This window comes from Dermacentor albipictus, chromosome 9, assembly GCF_038994185.2.
Source record: "Dermacentor albipictus isolate Rhodes 1998 colony chromosome 9, USDA_Dalb.pri_finalv2, whole genome shotgun sequence".
NCBI classification, from domain to species: domain Eukaryota; kingdom Metazoa; phylum Arthropoda; class Arachnida; order Ixodida; family Ixodidae; genus Dermacentor; species Dermacentor albipictus.
In genome coordinates, this window is record NC_091829.1 from 15,647,448 (window position 1) to 15,667,494 (window position 20,047).

Consider the following 20,047-nt stretch of genomic DNA (forward strand, 5'->3'; position numbering starts at 1 on the left):
GCGTTTATGCTGCGGAGTTATAAGTAGCAAGATCCAATTTCCAGCTTTCCTTTTTTTTACAACAGGCGGGGGTTTCTATCCGATGCTCTAGCCCCTTGAATCAAGATGGAGCAAACAGCACGTTTGGCATGCGGAACTTTAGCTTTAAGAAACGGAAAGGTGAAAGCACAGGCATGCAGAACGAAGACTGCCATCCATTCTTATATTTCCCATTTATCGTCGGCTAATTTCTTCTGAACACTGATATTTTTGTGGAAGCCATAATGTTGTGCTTACCTTAAATTAGGAAACTCTTGATAAAACTTAATTAAGGTAATTATTTGGAAACGATAGGGAACTGTCAACTTCGCGTTTACAGACGACCTGTAGGCTAGACTGGCCCACAGTTCCAATACCAATACTCTTTTTAAGCGTAATATTTTGGGCTCTGAAAAATAATGCTTTACGCCGGTGTTACTAATGGGCTTTTTTCAAAGAGATTATCCTAACCAGATATGCAAAAGCGGCGAACAGTTGGCTCTCCGAGCCATCAAAATAGTTATAGGTTATGCATAAGTAAACGCACCGAATATTGACAAGAGGCGATAAATAACATTTGTAGCAAATCTTCAAATTAGTGGAGAATCACATCTTGACTTTCGTAATGATGGAACATTGCGCACTTCTATCAAGCTTCTTGGTTACTTTTGTTAACAATGTCCATTATGGAACGAGCACGTGTGTTACCAAAAGTTCAAGTCAACTCAGGAAACTGGTGCTCTCTGGAATGTCAGGAACCTCATACCTGACAAATTTAACGTAATGCTTATATGGCTCTTAATAAAATCTCCGCTACAGTATACTGCTTACTTCTATGGTGCACAATGACAACTGCTAATATCAATGGTTTAACCAATCCATTTTTAAAGGCATCCATCAGAACTTTGTAAAATCTCCGATGAAATTAAAGCAAAATATTATCAAGCCTAAAATTAAAGCTACTAGCGCTCAAAAAGGATTTATAAGTCAACGTTCACAACGCACACGCGTTAACGAATTAGACAACAATTGTGAGTTCGGAGCAACACCTCTCAGCAAACAAAACATTTACCTTCAGACCACTGCACCGAATATACCAAATTCCACAGCTTTTTGGCAGCAATCGAAAATAATCAAACAAATTGGCAAAGTCCCCTCTGACTGCATTTAATATGTGTTATGAAATAGAACTACATTTTTTTAGACTGAATCTACTAATGACGATACCAACTCACCTCATTCCTCAGTAGCATTCAACCCTCTATTTTACTTGAACTAATATATTTAAATACTCTTCTTTTTCTACGCAGCATTTGCGACTGAAAACGCTTGGCTTTCTGACACCTGTACTGACAAACTTGTACTTCTTGTGTGCATGTGTATTGTTGATTGTTTTCTTTCGTAATAATGAAATACAAATAAATAAGTGTGTATAGTTTGCACTTTGCAATTTACTGGAGGGAATTTTCGCATTGTTTATTTCTGAATGTGTTATTCCTTTTTTTGAAGAGAGTTATTTCGGTTGCGCTCTGTGTTAAGAGTCATTGTACCTATTGTACGGTCATTGTGACTATCTTGTGTTTCCTGATCTGCTGGCATTATGCCGCAGCCGTGGAGCACACAATATTTTGTATAGGGCTCAGGACACTAGTCAAGTGCCATGAGCACGTTTAGTCCCGAACCTTTTGGGGTTCTTGGGACGCAGGAAAATCGAGCATTGTTGTAAATAATAAAAAAATAAGCTATGTGCATTTATTGCATTAATTTGCAAGAATATAAACAAAAAGAAGTTGGAGCGTATGTTGCAGAGCTCGGTGCAGTAAAGCGCTTGAAGTGAGATTTGCGCCACCCCGTCTCCAGCCGTAGATTTAAAAAGAAAGTAGGCCAATTTCAGCTACATTGGAAATTTTGCTCTTTTCCGGATTTTATTGCGAAATAAATGCATAAAACAGCTGCGCATTTTCGAGTTAACTTACAAGAGACGAGTTGAACATCTGCCACAAGATATTTTTCAGCTTCGTTGCTTTAGCTAAAATGGCCCCACAAAGTCACTTAGACAATCGAGTTTTCGAGCGTTGTTTGAGTCACAAGAGATGACGCCGTCAAAATATTGCCTCACAGGGTTCGAGAACGGAAAGGAATACGTGTACAACTATGAAGGAAAGATTCAAACGATAAACTTGGATCAGCCACAACATTCCAATGGATTCGCCTTCCGTAGTAAGATAGCCTTGCAACCTAAAGGTGATCTCACATTTTTCAAGGTAAGCGCGTTTCTTTCTTTCTTTTCCAGAAAGTGGGCTATTGCAATTTCGTGGTCTGAGACGACTACTTCGGCAGAATGTACATGGGCAAACACTTTTCACCAAAATTCCAAATGTTAAAATCCCTGGTAGCGCAGCTTGGTCCAGTCATGACAGTAGTGCCCTACGTACGAGTTGCTGGGCGGTGAAAAGCCAAACGAGTTTCTCGGGAATGCAAGCAACGTATAATCTTACGTTATACTCCAACCATTTTTACTAGAAGTTTCAAGCCTGATAAAAATTATTTCAGAGATTTTGAAATATTCATAGAATATTTGAAGACTTTAAGTACGCTAAGGTTCTTTCTAGGCAATCTGCAAACATCACAGAAGCAAAAAAAAAATTGCCACAGAGCTCCGAAATACTTTCGAGGGTAATCTTTCCCAATGCTGTTTATCTTCCCCAACACTCAAGGCCAAATTATACAATCTTCAGATCATTTCTTTATCACTTCCATACGACTACTACGTGATACGACTATTACTACGGAGTTTTCCAGTAGACACACCTGAAAGAGAAAGTTTAAGCTGCCGTCCAGCATCATTCTGTGTCGAAAATGCATTCTAGCAAATTACTGTACACATCCGAATCACGCGCTCTGCTGATGAAGCCCTCGGGGTTTTTTCAATCCTTTTTTTTTGTGTGTGAACATGGCTCTTCCAGGTCTCGGACTTCGTGGTCGACTTGTTCCACGGTCAAACGATCGACCTCAAGACGCACACCTTCAACTTTCAACCCCACGAACAGCTGACCAACTACCTAGAAAGGCCCTTCGCTGCTGCATTCAAGGAAGGCCGGGTAAGGCACGTTATGTCCATCCGTTAAGAGATATACAATTTTCCCCACTGCTGAGTAAAACTATCTTTTCGACGGAAATACAGCATTAACCGGGAGCTGATGTAACTCTGCCAGATATTCTAGCTACCTCAAACGACACGCTGTTCTCAAGATGGAAACAGTAGACTATGCCTATGGTCAGATCTGAGCTTGGTGTCTGATGTGTTATTGCAGGCCTGTGGGTATCGTTGTGGTTACAGAGTATCGTTGTGGTTGATTAAAAAGCTTTAGTAGTATGACCATATGTTTCGTCACTCTTGTGGTAGGCTAAAACATCTTCTTCAGGCCTTACAGATTGTGAAGCATGAATTGAAGACCGACGCTATGTGGCCATAATATATCCTGTGCCTACAAAATAACGAAGAATCATTAAAAATCAATAAAAAGCTCTTTCAATCCCATCACTCTATGTCCACCGCTTCATAGCAGTACTCCAACGTCGGTTGCCAGGCATTGTCTTTAGTGTGGTTTAGCAAACCTGCCCTATAATAAAAAAATTATCAAGAGGCTATGCTTACGATACCTTTAATGTGCTAAACCCAGCGTACTTGTGAAGTATGCTATTCGCATACAAAAATCTCAAAACCATGAACAGGGCTTGCGCGATAACGAGAAACCGACGTGTTATAAACGTTGTTCATTATGTTGCTCATTTGCTATGCGCAGGTCGAGCACGCTGAATTGGGTAAGGATGAGCCTCTCTGGTCTCACAACATCAAGAAAGCCATCATTAGCCTGTTCCAGCTGGATCTGTCAAAACGAAGCCAGATCAACCCACTAGGCAACGAGTTCGTCGTGACCGAGGTACGTGTGCTAAATTATTTCAAAGTACGCGCTCACTATAACAGGTCTATTCCAGCAGAATCCTTCTCCTTCTACTGTATTAAAGTACAGCATCAAGGAACTCCACACCGAGCAACCTTGCTCGCGTTAGCTCGATAGAGAGAGATAGCAAAGAGAGAAATTGCAGGGAGGTCAACCAGAGGACCGTCCGGTTTGCTACCCTACACTGGGGGTGAGGGAAAGGGGGAATAGAAAGAAGGAAAGTAAAAGTAATAGATGAGTGTGTGCAGTGAAGCACCGTGACACTGTATGCCGGACATAGTCTCAATGACTTCACAAGATGAGTGAGGTTTCTACAGGGCCAACGTAAATATGCGTCACAATGACAAGCATTTGAGCTACGCAGGAAGGAATTGAGCTCAATGGCATTTGAAGGGACGTTGATACTGTCCTTCATAGTAGGCGCCGTATCTTTCTTTAACGCCGCACAATTTCATGCTCATGGATGGGCAGTATATTTTAGGATGCTTGTTTAAAAAAAAACAGCGCTGCTCGGTTGTCTAGTAAATGTTACCTAAACATTCTCATTCAAGACAGAAGGGACTGTCAGGAACTAAGGAAAAAAAAGCAGCGAACGCTGTTGTCATCTTACCATCTATCTCAACGATAGCGCCTCGGCGCCCCGTTAAAGATATGCGACGAATAAGCCTGAGCGGCTGCAGGTAGCTAGGAGTTTCCCACGAGCGTCAGAAATTAGCCTCGGAGTCTACCGAATCGACGAACTCGATGAACACTTGCGCCTGATTTTACCGTGACAGGACGGTCTTCACGGTCAATGTCCGACGACCTACGTCGTGTCAGAAGAAGACGAAGGCCTGGAGGTGACAAAGATAAAGGACCTAGAAAAGTGCAACAACCAGGCCTACCACTTTACAGGAACGCTCAAAGGACGACCGTGCACCAGCTGCAAGTCACAGAGATGGGTAAGGACGCCAATCCACGATTTTTGTAGTATGAGAAACGAGATTAACACTGGCAAAAAATCGCGAAATCCGAGATTAATTTCTCGGATGAATATGATGAACGAGGGTTGTGAAGCAGCAATTGAGTAACTTTAAGGAAAAAATTTGTTTCCAATGAACGATTATAGGTGATGCTTAAATTTGAACCAGAAATGTGAACACACTAAATAGCTGTTGCGCCGTTATGACGTATTGAATGGAAAACTGAGTTCTTATTTGGTATTGTCTATGTGGTAAATAGGGCTTCCGGTTCATCAAATCCGAAAACATGATATCTTATTTTGGTACGAGTGGCCTGAATGGAAAATGCACTGTTGACTAAAGCGGCAGTGCTGACTACACTAATCGCTCTTGTTGGACAACATTCTCTACTCAACATATTTAAAACTTTCTTTCCGTGATTTCACGCGCGCTCCTTTCATTCCTTCCATGTATCCGCGAATCGCCATTTCTACCATGTATTTGTGCTACATATTGATTTCATTATTGCTGTTGCAAAAGAAAACTCGCGAAACCTGCTCTAGAAAACTGTTGTTTGCCTTTTTCTGTTTCTGAGCCATGCAGTAATAAACCACTCTCGTATACAGCCCACTAAAAACGAATTAAAAAAAATTATTTTTTCTCCTTCCCTTTTCCTCATCGTATTGCAGATTTAGTCATCTACTTCAAAAATAGCCTGGCAGTGCGCCCGAGAGCGCCCCTTTAACGCTCAGCACATTTAAACGGCTTTCCGTCGCTTCCTCGTAGGGCCTGAGTTGTCGTCTAATATTCAAGCCAACTGGAGCATGTTGTCCCAGTTGGTCTGAATCCGGCAAAAGGCACATCATAATAACTACGTTGAGCGACAGGCGTTTCTAACACAAAGTTTGTTCCAAAGTCGTTTTATGGGCCATTTCTCGTTCAAGTAGGTTGGAACATTTTCGACACAACAATCTGAGCTAATTCACCATGTGTCTTCGCAGTTGCCTCTCACGATGACGTCAGAGGTGAAGTACCGCTTGAAGGGCACGAGGGAACGTTACGTCATCGGCTGCGCGTGCGGAAGTTCTGACCAAGTGCTCGCACCCTACGGAGACGGCAAAAAGTTCCAGGTGCAAGTCAAGTAAGAATGACCAGTGGTGGCCGAAAATATTAAATGTTTTTAAATGTTTTGGAACGTTTCAAAGATATTCGAGATACGAACGTGAATACTGATCGAAGTATTGCCTTGTGTAACAGTTCAAGCTCAAGTAGACGTTGACGCCGTAGCATTGTTAGCATTAGCGTCAACAATTGTGGTGGAAACGCACGAAAACCAATGATTGTGAGAAGGGTAAGTTGTTGTGTTGTAGATATGCTTCTGATTTCACCCCTGAGCACAGCTCCCCAAGTGGCATGTAACCCAAGAAAACAAACATGGCAGACGAGAGAAGTGGTGGTTACAAGGAGCCCTATACCGTAAATCTATTCCAATCTGTTTTCACTCCAATCTCCTGACGTCAAATTTACATACACGCCGACTCACAGCGTTCTCTGAACAGCCCAATCAAACGCTCCCCTCCTTTATAGGTCACTTTAGTTTGCTTTCAAAACAAATAATATGGACTACATTGAGCAGTTTTCGTTATCTAATTGGCTCACAAGAGGCAAGGAGCATGCTCAAGTGGAGAGGGTTTCAGTGGGGCCGAGCCTGCGCAGTGAGTGAAAATCGATGACCAGATGAGGAGAATGGCGCCGGTGTCTGCGATTGGTCCGCTTCCCTTTATTTAGCTTGCGGTGGCTGGTCGAAAATCGCGGCGGCGTGCAATGGAAGGTTAACAATGCCGCCAAAGCGGATCCTCAGCAAAGAAGAGTTGTCAAAGTGACGTATGCATGCCGAGAGTGCTCGATAACGTTTTACTGCCACGAAAAAAGTTTAATATACGCAAACGAATCCAAGCTCTCCGGCAGGTGCGAATAGTCAGCGCCTGAGCGATCGGAGGGCAGCCATATTATTGAGTGTCGTGCGGCAAAAAAATTGAGTTTTGTGGGGCATAATAATGCGTAATCTGGCATAATGGGCGGCATCTTTATCGCGTAAACGCAAGTTTGACGCGGTAAATTTTTGCGGTTTGTTGATGTCGTGTGACAGACAGGCGGAGTGGGCGCAGCCCGAGAACCAAATAGCACAGACCTAATGACGAGAAGGCGCCAAATCAGAAAAAAAGATACTTTTCTTTTACTCGGGCTATTCCTGCATATTCAGTGTCTACACGTCATATCAGATGGGGAACTATACTGGTTTCCGTGACGTCGTGTGGAAGACAGGTGAAGTGGAGGCGGCCCAAAAATGTTTTGACCAATCGCGGAGGGCTGATTGAAGAATTAGAATAGAAAAGTTTGGAACAGCTTTACGTTATAGCCCCCACGATTGATACTATTTGACCTGTATTTGAGGAGTTATACTTATGTACATGTGCTACTGTAATCTACTCTGACTAAAAAGCGGCATGTGAGGGTGGCAAGTAATGAGCTCGTGGTGATGTTCGTCTGCATGAGAACAGCGCCTGCATAAATATTTTTTCACTTGGTCAATCACCGATAGTCAAAAATCCAGGCAGCCAATGCAAGAGAGAGACAGCTGAATTTACGAGTACATGCTGCAGTTGAGGTGGCATGTGAGCCATGAAAATTCTGGAATTAGCTTTAAATACTCATAGAATATAATGTTTCCGCGGGAAACCGGCAATGATATCACGCTTCGGGACCTTGAAAGTAGTAAGTGTACCCCACCCCAATAAATAAAAAAAATTTAGACCAGACTTAGTGAGTCTTTTAAATAACGCCAGAGGCCCGAACAGGAATAAAGTCATCCAGATTCTTTCGGTAGCATGTTGTAGAAGAGTTAGTGTCATTGTCTGAAATCTTATTGAACATAGCGCACATTTCACTTATTACTGTCATCGCCCTTTTCTATTCTTGTTTTACAGTCTTCTTTACCAAGTAAGAGACAAAGACCGAACGCATAGAGAGAGAAAGGCTCTTTGACGAAAATTGGATAGGTTTACCTGGCGGAATACATGGCATGTTAGTTCAGATGAATGAGATGACAAACGAAACGATACGCACCCGGCGCAACGACCCAAAACATACGCGCACATGTAAAACTAGTTAAATTAGCGAGTGCAGTCGAGGAGACTTGATCTTTTGCTAGTCACAAGCATACGAAATAAACAGACTTTGAAGCCAGAATGAACAGTAGGGAAGTTATTTGTTATGCTTAATTGAAATGTAAAACATTAGGGTCAGCGGAAATGATAGTGCAGAAACGATAACTTGGCGTAGGCGAGAGCCAAGAACTAATTCAAGTTTCTCATCGAGGCCAGGGGCTCGCCGAAAAGTTGAGGTGTCTTCGTGAATCGCAGGACGCAACGGCTACACTGGTTTATCATGAAAGCAAGCCTGGCGGCAGAAGGCGTTGCATATGTTCAGTACGCCATATGTCAACACCGATAAAATGCACTGATTGCATACTTTCCTTTTCAATGATAATGGTAAGCTCCCACTCAGGAGCTCACGATGTCTGCCGTATGCGATCCAACCCATTTTTATTCTTCTGTGAATTTCTTTCTCATGGTCAGTGTTCCCTGTAATTAGTTTACCTAGGTAAACGTACTCCTTCACAGACTCTAAAGGTTGACTTGCGATCTTGAACTCTTGTTCTCTTGCCCGGTTATTTATCATTATCTTTGTCTTCTGCATATTAATCTTCAGCCCCACTCTTACGCTCTCCCTGTTAAGGTAAGAGTGTAAGAGACTTGGAGACTGACAAAGAAGCTTGAGAACAAGTTAAGGACCGCGCAAAGAGCGATGGAACGAAGAATGCTAGGCATAACTTTAAGAGACAGAAAGAGAGCGGTTTGGATCAGAGAGCAAACGAGTATAGACGATATTCTAATAGATATTAAGAGAAAAAAATGCCGCTGGGCAGGTCATGTAATGCGCAGATTAGATAACCGTTGGACCATTAAGGTGATAGAATGGGTCCCAAGAGAAGGGAAGTGCAGTGGAGGATGGCAGAAGATTAGGCGGTGCAACGAAATTAGCAAATTTGCGGGTGCTAGTTAGGATCGGTTCGCGCAGGACATTGGTAATTGGAGATCGCAGGGAGATACCTTCGTTCTGCAGTGGACATAAACAGGCAGATGATGATGATGATGATGGTGATGATGATTCCGTTTAGTGCAAACATTAAGGCTCGGTTCTAATGCCAGCACTACAAACGGCCATGTTACAAGAGACTCAGGCATTTGTATAGAGGCCGCATAGATGTCACAAACGAGTGCATTCGCCTAAAGTCGTACCACGATGATCGAGTGAGCAATAACCGCCGTTTTATTTTCGCAGCAACACGGCAACACTTGTGGAGGAACGAGACAGTGCCGCGGAGATTTCGCTACCCGAGGTCGAAAGCCACCAGCGACTGTCGCACACTTTTCCCAAGGCGGAAGACGCCGTCACGGGTCTCGAACTACAAGCACCGAACCACTACGTCCGCGTGTTCGGACTGACCGGAAGCAAAGAAACAGTAAGACCAGGATTACGATAATCAAGAAAAGTTAGAAATAATGAGGAAAAATGAATAAAATTAGCCTGATTAGCGTTGAGCGCCCTGCCTTGATCAGCAGAAAAGTGGTTTGCATTTTTTTTTTAGAGAAACAATCGATGATGACTGTCAGTGTAATCCGGGAATAGCCCCTACGAACAAACGAGCGAGCGAACGAACGAACGAAAGAACTAGCGAACAAGCGAACTAATGTTCGTTTTCTTTGCCGAGCGCTCCAAAAAGATCACGCACGCCTGTATCCTCATATGTCTCCTTTCCGTCGATTTCCGTAACTTGGTAACCCGAAAGCTCACGCACGACAGTACCCCTTCCGCCCACACTTCACCGCAACTTGGTTGCGCTATAACTCGGATTCTTTTTCTCGGCGACTTTGTATCGCAAGTTCGACCAAAGAGCATCAAGCACCGTCCACCGACCATCGTTCACTGGCAAGGACGAAAACAGATGAAAGAGGCAAACAAAACTATCCCAAGCAAACAGTTAAAGAGAGGGGACATTATGTAGCCACATACATGCACGAGAAAGCAGGTTGTGCCGTGCAAATATGTGGGTGGTACATCGGCCTGATTAGGTTTAGGAATATTTGCTTTCTTTAAGTGGACTGATGCGAGTTAAGAGGGGCGTGAAGGACAGAACGCAGCGTCGCTTAGCGCTATGACATTTAATTCACAAAAGGGTGGGCCCTGTCTGGCTCCAGTGTCATTTTTTAAGAAGAGTAGGCAGCAAAGTTCATCAAGCAAAACAAATTTGCACTAGACATCGCACCTGTAGAAAGGCTTATTCATAACAAAAATGGACATCCTCATAACATTCTACCATTTTAAGTAGTTATTGCGTGTAAGGTGTAGAACATCCATTAAAATATAATGTAGCGCCTTCGCTCATTCTATCCCCCTAGAAGACGTAGCATCTCGATAAGAACAAACTTTTTCCTAATTGCCTTGCAAAGGAAGCAGGGACCTTGTCAAACTGTGCATAAAAAATTTATTTGTTTTTGCTCTGTAACATATGCCTCAACAAGAACAACAACCTAGGTAACTATAAGCAATGTAAATACCTTATAAACCTGACCTAAGAAATACTTCCTCCCACGATCCTCTTGCCCTGTTTGTAACAGTTCATCGAGGGTCTGAAGAGACTGGCAGCCATCGAGTACAGCGAAGAGGACTACAAGAACATGCGTGACAAGCCGAGTGGGGGCATGCTATTCCTGCAGCTATTCTCAAACATGCTGACCTTGACATACGACGAAATATCGGACATCTACAACCAGCACATTCTCAACGCACCCAATGGAGCAAAGAAGTACATCAGGTTTGTCTCTTCACTCAGTCAACATGTGGTGCTTTCAAAGGAGAGAAGCCCCACACCGCTCTCCAATCGTTAGCAAAAGAAAAAAAAAAGGTACTTAAAGGCACTAAAGCAACATAAAAAAAATTGATTTAGCCTGGACTGCCAAAGATGCTTCAAAAGTCATATGTTGGCGTGTGCTTATTGGCATATACGCGTTGAATAATACCAGCGAAAGTGAAGCCAAACATATATTTTTTGAATTTCGTGGCGAAAGCTCCATGCCGGTATGTTAGCTATATATATATATATATATATATACACATTTCTGTTTGGACCATTTCAACACGAGAAAGGCCATCGACACTTCCCAGGTTCAACCTTCGGTTTATCTAAAATGCATATTTGGTTCTATTTCACAAACAGACACTTAACTATTAGCCCCAAGTCGATGCTGCTGACATCAGTGACGTCATGACGAAATGTTTCGGGAATTTCAGGGTAGCGTCACCATTTGTCTTTCTTTACTGCGTACCCTTTTCTCACTTACCAAAGCTTCTACCTCATAACAACGACCTTTGTACAATTGAAGAAACGTTAGTTACAAATGCCTTGGAAGCTAATAATCCTCTTAGTGCGCTTTTAATAACCGGAAGCCCTTCGCATGGAACCGCTCACCCAAGTACGCAGGTTTACACATTATGTGAACAATATGTGAAAAATAGTCGTTTTGTCATGCCAATCAATGAGGCGCGTATTTTGGCGTTAAGGTGGTCCAAAAAAACGGCGAGGTTTTACTTACTTCCATGGAAGGCACGTACGTATTAAATATAAAAGAAAGTTTGTTACAAGGTTTCTTGAACCCCCCAAAATTTTATGCAGATGAGCAATTTCAGAAGCATCACCTTTTAATACCATTGCCCGTGAAACTTATTTCGGTGCATATTATGTTTAGCGTTTTCGTGGCAGTTCTCCTTTAAGGTGGAAATGCCGCAAATCATTGGCTTGTTTTTTTGGAAGAGGCTGGCTTCATGTATGTGGTAAATAAATGAATTTGAACTTTAAATAGCCAGGAAGAGTCACATGGGGCCAAACAAGCGGAAGCATTACCAGCGTGTTCCTGTAGAATGCACTCGCAATACAGATCCCGTGTCGAGGACGCCGCAAGTGTTGCCATGATGCGCTGAAAATTGCACAGAATTGAAATAAACATGACATGGCAAGTTGCCTTTTTTTTCTTTGACACGACGTGTCTGTGTGTATATATATATATATAACGCTTCTATATAGCGCTTCTGACTGCTACCCATGCGCCTGCCCCCGTTGCTAACCAATTTCTTAGCAATATATGCGTGTATATATATATATATATATATATATATTGACACGTGTATTTATATATATCGGGCGACCAGGTTTCGCCGCCTAACAAATCTTATCGCACAGCGCGGGACGCGCTTGCATGTATCCGAAGTTTCTGGAAAGTTATCGATGCTTCTATCCGCAGTCTGTTGTCGCCGAACCTTGTGTTATCTGATTTATTCGCCTGACGCGAATGATGTAGAACTTTATGGAAGGCACGCGGGTCCCAACGATTAGTCTGGAAGGTTCGACGATTGTGTATAAAAGCCGACGCGCTTGAACCGCTGATCAGATTTTCGACGATCGCCGAGCGTGTTCGCCGCTATCATTGCGCTATAAGTGTAGCCTGTTTTGTGGGCACAGGTTCGCCCAATAAAAGTTAGTTTTGTCTATCACAGTATTGCTACTGTGTTCTTAACGTCACCACCACGTGACAATATATATATATATACAAACCCATATACCCACACACACCCATATATATATATATATATATATATATATATATATATATATATATATATATATATATATATATATATATATATTTATATATATGTATATATACATACATATATATATATATATGGGTTTGGTCCCCACCTGCTGCAAGTTGTTTTTCATCCACTTTAATTTCCATTATTTATCATTTCTTTATTTCTTTTATCAGGGACAAGTATTTCCCCTATGTTGTCCTTGGTGTCTGTGTTTGTTGGCTTCTTATGATATGCCTAATATATATATATATATATATATATATATATATATATATATATATATATATATATATATATATATATATATATATATATATATATTAGCGGAACCGTAATGCCTCACTTTGCTTGTTTTGCGCAAATAAACCACCAGCATTCCCTTTGCAGGAGTGTCTTCCTTGACCTTCTGGTGGCCGCTGGCAACAACCCGCACATTTCCTTCGCTCTCAAGCTCATCAACGCAGGCCAACTTAGCACGGATGAAGCCGACCGCTTGTTGCTCAAGTTTCCCAAAAATCTCAAGGAGTTCAGTGTGGCTGTCGTCAGTGAGCTGGCCGTAAGCATGCTAACTACAAATCACGTAGCGAAAGAAAACACACACACACACACACACACACACACACACGAACACACACACACGCACGCACGCACGCACAAACGCGCGCGCCCGCACGTAGGCTGTTGAGGGCACACAACTTCCCTTTGCCTTTGCCTTGTATAGTTTTGAGGAACTGCTACAAAATAATCTCTACGAACTCATTCTGCTTTTCACTGTTGCAATAACAAAGTCGCGAGGGGCACAATGCTATTCGGCCACGTACTGAATGAGGGATCAAGCAAATATTTTAGTTTGGTGAGTGTAAGTGCGAGCTAACAAGAACCCTTCGTAGTGCTCTTTCATGAATTATAATCGATTAGTCGTGCTTCTTTCGATGTACTTCGGAAAGCACAAAGTTAAGGAAATTGTGTTCTTCTTAAAGATAACCTAAACACTAGCACAGTTTCATTATGTGTACGTAGGTGCCGGCTCCTCACTTTGTAAGACAGCATATGGATTACAATAGAGCATATTACTTTTACCCTCCATTTTCTTAACTTCTGCAACGCGTGCTGACTTAAACTTACCAGCGCACTCCTTACCTCGTTTCTGGCGGTACTCATTCACTTTTATAACAGTTTGCACTGAAATTAAACTGACGCGTCATTTTAAGGTGTATGCTTTTGCTTCTGCCCCGAAATTAAACGTAAGGACGTCGCAAAATTCCAGGGAGACAAGGGGCAAATACGCTATACTTTGTCTATTTCTAGCTGATGTCTAGCCTCTTGAGGGAGGTCTGTTTTGTTAGTGCACAGGAAGATCATATCCAAAGTAGTTTTTCTATACACGCTACAGGATGGCAGGAGACACCTTTTATAACTTTGGTGTTGCACATTCTATAAGATATTGGGTTATGCATCCGCAAACGACCCGTTTGGATGTGTTGTGGACTAGAGGCCAAAGCGAAAATACATTTTGTTCTTGACTTTGTATATGTTCCTTTATTTTTCTACAGACGGATTGATGAGTCGACAAGTGGGAAAAAAAAGACGAACAGCTTACTCGGAATACGCATGCATTCTAAATGCATGCATTCTAAAGACTGCCTAGTTGGTATTTTTATCAGTACACAGTACAAAAAGTGCTGATGACTAATAAGAACTGCAAAAATTCAGGTATATGCATCATTTTCCCTTTCCTGTCGAACCAGAACGTGTGCCACTCCGAGTTCGTGGCTGCCAGCGAGTCGCTGCGATCGACTTGCATCCTGGCTTTAAGTGCGCTGGCAGGTGGTGCTAGATGCAACCGGGCTACGAATCTGCTCGAGGCTGACTCTGGGCTCTGCTCGCCGCACATAGTCGAGCTTTTCTTCAACGTGAGTAAATAAAGATCAACACGGGGGTGCTATTACTTTACCTAAGCTAAGGCTATGGCTAAGTTAATTTTTCTGTCTTCAATAGGAACCTTTCCAAAGGAGTAAAGACTGCTTCCGTTTTGACCTAACAGACAGAATATTAGGTGAAATAGGAAGATAGAATCGAAGCTCTTTTGCACCGCATCTCGTCAGTGATTGTTGCAATGTTTGTAAGACATGACGTTCTGTACTCGACCTACTCGACCAGTTGAATATTTTACAAGCTCATCAAACATAAGAAAAGCAACTTACTGAACATTGCTTTTTAATGCAATCGCAGAGGCCTAATAGTGGTCAGTATCTGAGAAAGAAATAGAGATCGCTCTTATAACGTCCTGAAGACGTTGCCACATATACGAAAGGTAGGAGTGGTTTTCCTACACCAATCACTAGCTGCTCTGGCTTTTCATTTCGCACTGGGGATGATTCTAAACGACGTACGTGTAATTGGCACAATACTGTGTGCATTACCGGCACCCCTTTTGAAATGACAACGGGGTAATTACAGTTACTGACAATGGCATTGTGCATTACGAAGTACCAAATTTTATCTTAGTGTTAAAGACCTGAATGAACGAGCCAGGGCTCTGGCAAGGAAATGCATTTGCAGGCATCTGCAATAATATTGCCTGCCTTAACTCCGCAAAGCCTTGCCATTGAACTATAATATGCTGGCTCCTATATAAAAGCAGCCTGTCCACTATTACGTGTGTGTGGGCGAACCTGCATGGGTTCCTGTGGACCCACAATGAGCGATGTGAGTGAGCGAGATGTACATGGGACTGCCAGTCTGATGTGCGCGTACCAACTGCTTTCTGCACGTACCCCCTCGCTTCACCCGCAGTATTCACTGGCGCCGGAGGATGTGAAGGCCAAGTCCGAGCAGCGGGTCATCTACTACATTAACGCGGCGGGCAACCTGGCCACATCGAGCGCTGTGTTTTACCTGCAGAGGTTCGCCGATCCGCGCCACAACCAGCCGGTCACGCGCCGGTCGGCTGCCCTGTGGGCCCTGACACGAACAGCGGCTCTGAACCCGAGTCTGGTGAGTGCGCCCTTGCGGCCCGCTCTCCCGTGGCTCTCAAAATTCGTGGGCTTCCGTAGGCCTGGCCACAAATATAAGGCACATACCATCAGAGAACAAAAAGAGAGAGGGTGAGCTTAATGATAAGGTGAAAATTTTAGCCTGGCCGATCTCCTGGCATGCTGCTTCGGATATGTTGCTGTAGACTCTTTCTCGTTAGTTGCAGTTGTTAATGATATGTGACCTGTGGGTGCTGTGACGTCTGCAGGGTCTCCTGGATCGGTGCATGTTAGAAACCACATTAGAACGTTTGCGAGCGCATCATACCTTGTGTGCTCGCATCGTCATCTGCTCACTAAGCAACCACTTTTCATTGCACTATGTCCGAGATAGCTAGGCTCGATGTACTGTCTAGACAGCCGTTCATGCAAAGTGTGTGAGGTGAGAGGGGACGGGGGATGAGCTAAAGACACATCGGGACCGGACACGACTAAACACGATAAACCCTGAGGAACACACGCACACAAAAGAAGAACGGTGCCAGTGACGAGATCTTTGGCTCACTGATCTCACGGTACTTCCTCAATTTAGGTAAATTTTATGAAGAGGAACCCCCAAACCTGCCTGAGTTGACATTTGTATTTCCTTTTTTCTTCATGCCTGTTCTCTTAATCATAATCGTTCTTGCTTTTCCCCTTCCCTTTTGTCCCTCTTTCCCTACACCTCAAATCTGAGTAGCAGGTGAGAACACAGCAATTCCGGGCAATCTCTCAGATGTTTTATTAGTGCATCTCTCTCTCTCTCTCTCTATCTCTCTCTCTCTCTTTATTTAGACACGGCCAAAGCCTTACTAATAAACTGATCTCGAAGCTTTCCAGAGTATAAGGCAGGTTAGAAAGCTGAGGGGGGTGAGTGTCGATTCTGCTAATGTTGATGGTAGCAAGAACGGTAAGCGAAAGAAATGATAAAACTAATGAGCAGGCTGCGTCTTCTTAGACGTTACTCATATATGAACACTTTTAAACATAATCCAGCTGAAGGTATGAATCGCGCTATCCTCCACCAACGACTTTTGAAAATTGTATTCGAAAGACAAGCAAAAGAAAACATCCTGTAGAAAGGATCTGTGGCTGCCGCAGGTGCGTTCGATTGTGCTACCCATCTACGAGAACACGAGCGAGCCTCACGTAGTTCGAGCCGCAGCGTTCATCAGCATCATGTTCAGCAACCCGGACCTGTTCATACTTCGCCACATCGCGCGAAGTCTGATCGACGACCCCAGCGACAACCTCGTCTCCTTTGTGAGCAGCAGCTTCCGTGCCATCGCCAACTCAAAGTTCCCCTGCGTTCAGGACCTGTGAGTGCCACGCTGTAGACTTAAGAAAACTGAATGTGTCGTGATCAGAAAAAAAAAGAAGAATGTGTTTTAAACCACGTTCCACATTGCAAAGTGTTGTTCAGGAGGTCACTCGACGCACCTCTTGCCATTTTGTGGAGCGAAGTGCAACCGATGGTGGTCGGGAGCAATCCGCGATCAATTGAACTATCATACAGAGTGTCCCAGCAATCATGCATCGCGTTAAAAAAAAGAACGGGCCATTCTTCGGGAAAATATAACCAAGTGCATATTGTTCACATTCGAGAAGAGTAGCCGCCAGAAATGTTTCTTGTTGGTGCTATTGAATCTAATAATTATGTGAAATTAGCTAATTCGTAATTAGTGCTCCGAATGCCACGAAGAACAGATATTTATAATTTTCCATTTAATAAACCGGGACACATTGATTAGTTGACCGGAAAAACTGTTGAAAAAGTATGAGGGCTTTTATTTTGCCTCAGTACTGTTGCTCCCCAGTTAGTGTAGTAAGTAAAGTCGTTGGGCTAGTAGGTTCATAGCTTCAGCAAAAATTTTAACTGCGCGAGAGAAAGACAAGACCGCGCACACAAAAATAGACGGCCATACAAAGCGCAGTGTGTCTCCATGCTTTGTGAATTTTGCTCTCTCACTGCGCCTTTGTGCGAGCGCCTACGTTTCCTGCTCACGTCCTGTCTTCCCCGTGCAGTTCATGTTTTGCAGAACCGCCAGTTACACTGTATTTCTGCGTCGAAAACCGGAAGCCTTGCTACGATCTGTACTTTTAAACAGGCAAATGCCTATAAACATGGCCGTACCTACAAAATACGGAACATAAGTGGCGCTTGTTACGCGATTGGAGAAAGGGGTATTTATTTATTTATTCATTTACCTCACAGGCTCCCGAAGGAGAATATCGTGAGGGGAGGATACAGGAAATTACCAAAAAAAGGAGTAAAAAGAAATTATACATTGTTAGCGAGTAAACATGAAAGAACAAATATCTAACAATATAAATAACGGGATAAATGAAACAAACGACTGTGTGAAGTAACAAAAAAGAGTACCAAGAAATTATACAAATGGTAGCAGGTGAAGGTGAAAGAACAAGTCTGTAATAGTGTTAAAGCAATTCAAAATAAACATTTAAACAAAACAAAAAGAAAAACCTATACAACTTCGCTACAAGTATTTACTTAGGTGCGCAGTATGGTTTAGTTGTGACGAATTATGGAAATAATATGCATAAGCATGCTTTGAAGGATACTGCGTCAAGAATGTCAACTATGTCGTTTGGTAGGTTATTGCAATGTTGAATGGCACGTGTAACGTGGAAGAATTGAAAGCATTTGTTCGGCCAAAGATACGCTAGAAACTGAGATGATTATGCAAACGCCGAGATGTACGAGATGGACGAGTGAGCGGCAGAGTGGACTAGAGAACTAGACTAGAGGCTATAGAGTATGTTGATTATGAGGATGAAGATGGGGGTGAAAATCTTGCACGCTCCAAGACTGCTCAAAGCCTCTTGTCCAGTCCGCTCTCATGCAAAAAGTTTTTGAGCGCCTTCGGACTACCAGTGTTCCGCGGCTAGGTGTGTATTTAACCAACGCTGCCATCTCTCGCAGCGTGGAGAAACTGCGCTACGTGCTTCCGCTGTGGGACAATGTGCGAAGGCTCTCCAAGCCAGTAGACATCACGAAGTCCGTTACGTACGCCAGTAGTGGATACAGCCGTAAGTTGCTCGCTTTTTCTCTTTTACTCCATGACATTTAGAAGACCTTGGTGCTTTTAGACGGTACTCCCTTTTCTCGTACAAGTATGTAGTAAGTATGACATAACAAGCCGGCATTGAACAAAAGAAAGGCAACAAAGAAGTCAGGATGAAGAAGTCAGAAAGCCAGAAGTCAGAATCAGAGTGATGTAAATGCGCGGAAACAGTTGACCACACGAATCACTTCAAAAGCGAATTTGAGCGTAATCTCACATAAACGTAGAACAGACAACTCACAACACGTTACAACGTAAATACAGCTCCCGATACAAGCGCAAATCTCAAAATTGGTCATAAGACACCGTACAACCTAATGTCACCTGCCATAAACTAAATAATAATAATAATAATAATAATAATAATAATAATAATAATAATAATAATAATAATAATAATAATAATAATAATAATAATAATAATAATAATAATAATAATAATAATAATCCTATTTTATGTCCACTGCCATGACGAAGGCCTTTCCCTGCGATCTCCAAATACCCCTGTCCAGCGCCAACCGATTCATGACGTGCGAGATGATGTGCCTTAGCGAAATGATGTGCCCGCAGAAAGGATAGCAATTATTTCTGGGGAACAAGAGGAGGAGAAGGAATCGACATTTACTGATTGATTTACACGATTGGCACACTTATTTATTAGAGTGCACACGCACCTAACCATGACATTTGATCCCACAACGAGGCGAGGATGGACCAGCCGGTCATAAATGTCTTGAAAAGGTTTTGCGTCACTGGGTATCTTCAGAGTGAGATGATTGATTTATTGATTGCTTGAATGATTGCTTGATTGATTGATTCATTCATTCATTAAGTGATGATCAGGCTTTATGTCCGAGAGCAATACATAGGCTATAAAAGACGCCTTAGTAAAAGGCCCGGCATTAATTATTACAACTTGGGGCTCGGTACACGACAGCTTTTGCCTTGTACTCCCATCGGCAACGCCACCGGGAGTCCACTCCGCCACCTCGTGTACAGCAGCCGAATACCATAAACACTGAGACGCCGACACGGGTCCAATTGCGAAGTGGATAACCAATAAGAATTAAGAGTATTTTCGGAGGGCCTCTTTGGAGCTTATTTGACGTTGTGAAATAAAGAGTCGACAGTACAGCGCTTGTGCCGTGTCTACCATTTTACTTTCGTCCCACTTCCGCACTTTTTTGTGCTTTTATATCACGTCTAATAAGAATGATATTTGATTATTATTCACTGGAGGATGTATGTGC

The 20,047-nt window shown here is 42.9% G+C and overlaps 1 protein-coding gene and 1 long non-coding RNA gene across 2 annotated transcripts in view; one reads left to right on the top strand and one right to left on the bottom strand.

Annotated features, from left to right (window-relative positions):
• The window catches only part of LOC135903673 (uncharacterized), a 222,405-nt gene that overhangs the window by 30,803 nt on the left and 171,555 nt on the right, over window positions 1-20,047 (bottom strand). The gene's annotated exons all lie outside the window — the stretch shown is intronic.
• LOC135903670 (vitellogenin-6-like) overlaps window positions 1-20,047 on the top strand; it is a 39,621-nt gene that overhangs the window by 409 nt on the left and 19,165 nt on the right. The window contains exons 2-13 of the mRNA XM_065433994.2: window positions 2,140-2,282; window positions 2,985-3,119; window positions 3,825-3,962; window positions 4,760-4,924; window positions 5,926-6,065; window positions 9,329-9,509; window positions 10,666-10,862; window positions 13,085-13,253; window positions 14,446-14,610; window positions 15,494-15,694; window positions 16,813-17,030; window positions 18,656-18,762. Coding sequence (XP_065290066.1) covers window positions 2,140-2,282; window positions 2,985-3,119; window positions 3,825-3,962; window positions 4,760-4,924; window positions 5,926-6,065; window positions 9,329-9,509; window positions 10,666-10,862; window positions 13,085-13,253; window positions 14,446-14,610; window positions 15,494-15,694; window positions 16,813-17,030; window positions 18,656-18,762 — 1,959 coding nt within the window. The remainder of the gene's footprint in view (window positions 1-2,139; window positions 2,283-2,984; window positions 3,120-3,824; window positions 3,963-4,759; window positions 4,925-5,925; window positions 6,066-9,328; window positions 9,510-10,665; window positions 10,863-13,084; window positions 13,254-14,445; window positions 14,611-15,493; window positions 15,695-16,812; window positions 17,031-18,655; window positions 18,763-20,047) is intronic.